Here is a 6,182-nt window from a genome sequence, read left to right as displayed (position 1 = left end):
GTACGGGGGCGACACTGAGGGTTGCGATCCGTTGCCGGACACGGAAAAAGACAAAAAGCAAAAAAAAAAAAGTTGTAAATTTTCACTTATATTGGAAATTAAATGATCTAAATTGAAGGAATAGATTTTATTGTGCTGGTTCCTAAATATAATTCAGTCTTGGTAGAATTACATTTAATTGTTTTTCTTTCCTAGTGAATGACAATGTAAGTGCAAACTCTTGTGGGAAAAAATGCATTATTTTAAAAGTTAATGCCAAACATATAATAAGAATATTTTTGAATATTTTTAGGAAAGAATTCAGAGCCTAAAGCAGAGCATAGACTTCATGGCAGACTTGCAACGAACTCGGAAGCAGAAAGATAAAACAGACACCTCACAGAGTGGGGAGGACAGCGGCTGCTGGCCAAGGGAGAGAGAAGACTCTGGAGATGCTGAAGCACAAGCCTTCAAAAGTCCCAATAAGGAAAATAAAAAGTAAAGAATCTTTGGACTATTAAGGTTAAACTATCTTTTTCAAGCTAGTAAGGGGGAAAGATACTGCTTCAAGGCCTGACTTAGGAAGACCTAGTCCTAGTATGTCAGTGGTCGTTGTTTTTTGGTATGAAAATCCAGTTTGATGATGTGATACCATTGTTATAAAAAGCACTATATGGAATTGTCCAAATTTAGCTCAGAAAACAGTTCTGAAAGTGTATTCTTATTAAAGTAGTTTTAAAACCAATAAGTTATCTTTAGAGACTTATATTGTCAGTGAGTTTATTTAAATAGAACTATTTGCTTAAGAAAAAAACATGTGTTCCTTACCTCATTTCATAAAGGAGCAAGGAGTTCAGCAGAAAGCGCAGTGAAAACTATCCCCAAAATAGATGGGCTGTCACTGAGATGTGTGCGTGTTCTCCACTAGACGTCCGTTGTAGGAGCAATGGTGAACCTCTGGTTCTCCCAGGCAGCGAGCAGTACAGTGAAAACTATCCCCAAAATAGATGGGCTGTCACTGAGATGTGTGCGTGTTTTCCACTAGACGTCCGTTGTAGGAGCAATGGTGAACCTCTGGTTCTCCCAGGCAGCGAGCAGTGTGGCTGGACAGCTGTGTCCATCCTGCTTACACCACTGCCAGCCAGCCCCAACTGCCTGGCAAGTGACTGATAACTTTCGGGAGGGCTGTAGTTAGCAGTTTGGGATTTTTGCTGTCATGATGCAAAGAAAGTAAACTTGTGACAAGTTTCTGAGATTCACACTTTTTTTTTTGATTGAAACAGTTGATTGTGCATATTTGTGGGGTACAGAGTTGAATATCAGTACCCGTGTGTACAATATATGATGCTCAAATCAGGGTAATTAGTATATTCAACATTATACAATGTAATCATTTTTTGATTTACCAATTCCTCCTTACCCCTCAGCCCCTCCTCCTTTCCCACCTCTGGTACCTTTTGAAAGTTCAGTGTATTATTGTAATTAAGATTTACATGTCTATTTATTTTAAATTTAAATTCTAAACATCAAACTTAAAAAAAAAAATTATATACCCCACCCCCTTCTAAATAATGTTTGAGGTAGAAGTCATTTTTGTGACTGTACCCAGAAAAACCTTTAAGACAAGTAATACTGGACAAAAAAGGGAGGGAGGTAACCAACATGTTAGGTTTGCCTAACTGTTTGTGCATTGTTAGGGGCCCTTACCAGGTCATATAGGAACAAAGTTTTAATTGGTGGCAGCAGTACAAATATCTCCTCTTTAGTTGTATTTGTATTTGGAATTCATTTTAATGCTTTCATCTTATTTTTCTTTTTTTTAATTTAGTATTAATGTGTGTTTTCAGGAAAGACAAAGATATGCTTGAAGATAAATTTAAAAGCAATAATTTAGAAAGAGAGCAGGAGCAGATTGACCGCATCGTTAAGGAATCTGGAGGAAAGCTAACTAGGCGGCTTGTTAATAGTCAGGTGACTGAGCTCTTCCTTTCTTTTCTATACCTACTGATTCAGGTCATCTGAAACTTTTAGTTTTCAAATTGTGTGTGTACTTGAATTTATATTTACTGTAGAGCTCTTCATCGGTATAACCCAGAAGAAAAATTAATAATATATTTGTAAAGTACTTAATTATTAATCTTATCCTCTATTATCGGTTTTTTGCCTTTTTTTAGTTAATTTAATGTATTAATGTGCAAAGTGAGCTATATACTTTAAACTTACAAAAAAATGGTTCCATTCTGGTCTTTTGAAATCACATTGTTTAGCACATTGGTTTTAAAACAGTGGATTCATACATGACTTTGGGCAAGTCACTCCCCTTCCCTGGTTCACAGTATTCTCCTTTTTGGATAGAGTGGTGGCCTTAACGGAAACCACACACTCTTTAAAATTCTGAGATTTCCTTAACCTCCATTACTCTACCTCATCAGCACCTATATACATGGAAACAGGTGTGAAAATCAATATTTGAGTTTAATGATTATAGCCACCTATAATATTAGTTTGATTAAAGTAAGGCTGTCTGGTATGCTACATATATATATATATATATATATATGATCTGTACAAAACAGTTTATTCCATTTGAATACTTTGGATCATTGCAGTGCGAATTTGAAAGAAGAAAACCGGACGGAACAACAACGTTGGGACTTCTCCATCCTGTGGATCCCATTATTGGCGGTAGGATCACAGAGTGAGACTGTGTGTGAACTTGATGCTGTGTGGCAAGGAACAGTACCTGGGTTAGCATTTTAAAGCAATAAGCTTGAATATGGATAAATCCAGTCATGTCAGTATCCCACCAAGAACTTGACTAGACATTGTGTGTTTCGTGGTAACAGCTAGCCTAACATTCACTACATCTTAAAATAGGGCACTATCCATGAAGTTTTCCTTAAAATTCAAAGTCCCCAAAATATTTAATACCCACCTTTAACAAAGCCAAAAAAATTTAGCCAGTAATTTCTAGCCCTAGCTGTGGTCGTATATGCCGAGTTATTTGTAGCAGTATCTCATATTCTCAGATTATGACATAATAAATTTAACTGACTTTTTTTCATTTCAGTGAATAGAATTAATGTATATGCCACATACTACCTATAATGGAATATTTGTACTTAATGACATTATGACTTTCACTGTGGTTGGTAGAAGGTTTACAAAAGTTGAGAATTGCTGTTTTAGAACCTCAGTCAAATTTTTTGTTTTCTCAGGATGTTTTAATGGAGATGGTATAGGAAATATTTTGAAATTTGATTAAGAATAGGAACTTTTTGTCATTCATCTGAGGGGGAAATCATGTATTGTGATAAGCAAATGTGAGAATATTTATTTAATAAATATTCATTGTCATACTGTCATGAGAGAAATAATTAGTGATACAAAAATGAATAATGACAGAATTTGTACACTTCAGGAAATAATCTCCAATGTTATTGTTTCCTATAGGCAAGGCATTGTCTTAGGAGCCATAGGTGGAGTTAGTCGTATAATATGGAACAAAACAGGGAGAAACGAGTCCCTTTACATTCTTTGGGTAAGGGGAGGAGGACACAGACAAAGAGAGTCTATAAATGTTGCATAAGTACTTGTCTGTCATGAATAAGTACTACAGATGGACAGAACAGCCGTGATTTTATGTAACAGAAGGTACCTACCTAGCGTTTGGGGGTTAGGGAAGCTTCCTTAAAGAGATGATGTTTAGGTTGATTCCAAAAAGGGGAGAAGGGATGGGAGGACACCAGCAGCAACAGCAGGCGAAAAATCCTTGAGGTAGGATGGAGCTTGATGCATATGAAGACAGCAAGGGCAAGCCAGTTAATGTTCTCTGAAGGAAGAGAAGATAACAGAAGAAAAGGTACCAGTGCTACATTTTCAAAACAAACCTTATTTTTACTTTTATGTGAAGTTTTCATAGTAGAATTTTATATGGTCTTAGGTCAAAAAAAATGCCACAGGATTGAGAACATTGCTCTTTCTAGTGTAGCTGTGGTGAAAATTTGGTGATAGGAGATGCAACTAACTTGACTTAGGTGATCCCTTAGGATCTGCCCCTTTCTTTGAAGCCAGGTGTCTGGTCCCTGCTGTTGGTCTGGTTTGCAGCTCCTACGGGCATAATCAGATGTGGCCAAAGCTGACATGACCCCTCCCGTGAACAGCAGCTTCCTCAGCAGGCTGCTGGTTCCAGGTAGAAGATGCCCTTGCTCATCTTCTCAGCTTCATGCTCTGGCACCAGTGTCCGTCAGGAAACCAAATTCCAAACTGTTCACCGAGGAGGAGGGAAGATTTGATGTTGATGAGTGAAGTTTCTTACAGGTGCTTCTACCACGCTGATCACCTGGGGCGATAGCCTGTATTCCGGGGCTATCGTGTTACAGAAACCAAGGCTCTTCGGGAGAGAAAACACTCTTTCTATTGGATATTGTTGAAGACCATGTTTTCTCCTGATATCCTTTTTAGTCCTCTTAGGTGCCCACCTCATCATTTCTGCTTATATCACATATTCCCAGCTTCATTACAGGTCTTGATTTATTCCTGGTTTACAGAGATCACATTTTTAGAGGCTGTTCCTCGTGGCACTAAAAGTATGCCTTTCATAGATATTAATTTATTCTTGATGTGTTATGAGTTCTTGTTTTTAATCCAGGTATTTTCCCTTACTCAGTCTTTTACTAACCTTTCTACTGTATATTTCCATCATCTTAACATTAAGGCCCAACTTTAAAATGTTTTCTTAGGGCCGGCCCGTGGCTCACTCGGCAGAGTGCGGTGCTGATAACACCAAGGCCACGGGTTCGGATCCCATATAGGGATGGCCGCCGGTTTGCTCACTGGATGAGCATGGTGCTGATAACACCAAGTCAAGGGTTAAGATCCCCTTACCGGTCATCTTTTTAGTATCCCATATAGGGATGGCCGCCGGTTTGCTCACTGGATGAGCATGGTGCTGACAACACCAAGTCAAGGGTTAAGATCCCCTTACCGGTCATCTTTTTAAAAAAAAAATAAATAAAATCTTTTCGTAGTTGTAGTAAAAGGTTTTTTAATAAAGATCTTATTTGGGGGGCTGGCCGGTTAGCTCAGCCTTTTCTTAGTTGTAGTAAAAGGTTTTTTAATAAAGATCTTATTTGGGGGGCTGGCCGGTTAGCTCAGCTGGTTAGAGCACAACCTTATAACACCAAGGTCATGGGTTCAGATCCCCATAACTTCCAGCTGCCAAAAAAAAAATCTTTTTTTTAAGTGAAGTGTAACATGGTTACAAATAATTCCAGGAAGCAGTAGAGTATAATGAAAAGGTCCAGGTTTTGGTCCTGGCTGCATTCCTGCCTTTCTAAGCTCTGATTTTCTTGTCTTAAAAGTGGGTATAGCTATGCAGCCTCCTTCACAGTCATGGAAATAACATGAAGTGATATACATGAAACACTCAGCAGAGTACCCTATGGGTCATTGCCACATGTGCCCCCTTCACTGTGCTTGGCTGTATGTTTTAGAACCAGGCTATTGCCCTGTAAGACTGGGAATGACAACTGGAAGACTTCAGTCTGGAGTGAATACTTTGCAGGGATTCAAAGAGGATAAAAGGAACAAAGTAACTCCAGGTGAGGCCCTTGCATAGTAATGTTTTTCCTCTTCTGTTTCAGGGAGTTAGGAAGAAGGCATAATTACCATTCATTGCTTTATTCACTAGCTGTCTAGATAGTGTTTTTGCAACATCAGTTAGCTATTTTGTTAACTGTAGAAGAAAATGAAAAATAGAGAATTATTATTTAAGAAGAGTTTTGTTCTTTCTTTTTTTCCTCTGTCTCCTTTGTGGGGAAAAATTCACTTGAGTTGCAATTTCACAAGTATCTGTTTGGGAGGAAATATCTATCTTAGATTGGCATACCAGTCAGTGAAGTAGTAGTTAGAAGGGAATAATTTTTTAAGAAAATAAGAAAATAGATTGACATATAAGTTAAGGAATAGTATTATTATTTCACTGAATAGTATTTAATTTTTTCAACAGTGTTATACTTGAATTATGGACCCTACAGTTCTTATGCACCACATTATGACTCCACGTTTGCAAATATCAGCAAGGATGATTCTGATTTAATCTATTCAACCTATGGGGAAGACTCTGATCTTCCGAGTGATTTCAGGTGAGTCACCAGTTCATCAATGTTCCCAGTACCACATTTTTCTAAAATATATTTGTG

General features: G+C 37.9%; 1 protein-coding gene across 1 annotated transcript in view; it reads left to right on the top strand.

Moving 5' to 3' along the window:
• The window catches only part of BRD7 (bromodomain containing 7), a 40,371-nt gene that overhangs the window by 27,087 nt on the left and 7,102 nt on the right, over positions 1-6,182 (top strand). Inside the window, exons 7-11 of the mRNA XM_008578250.1 lie at positions 293-477; positions 1,827-1,950; positions 2,589-2,664; positions 5,475-5,582; positions 5,990-6,125. Of these exons, the coding sequence (XP_008576472.1) occupies positions 293-477; positions 1,827-1,950; positions 2,589-2,664; positions 5,475-5,582; positions 5,990-6,125 (629 nt within the window). The remainder of the gene's footprint in view (positions 1-292; positions 478-1,826; positions 1,951-2,588; positions 2,665-5,474; positions 5,583-5,989; positions 6,126-6,182) is intronic.

Source organism: Galeopterus variegatus, unplaced genomic scaffold, assembly GCF_000696425.1.
Source record: "Galeopterus variegatus unplaced genomic scaffold, G_variegatus-3.0.2 Scaffold1650, whole genome shotgun sequence".
NCBI classification, from domain to species: Eukaryota; Metazoa; Chordata; class Mammalia; order Dermoptera; family Cynocephalidae; genus Galeopterus; species Galeopterus variegatus.
This window is presented reverse-complemented; position numbering and strand designations above follow the sequence as displayed.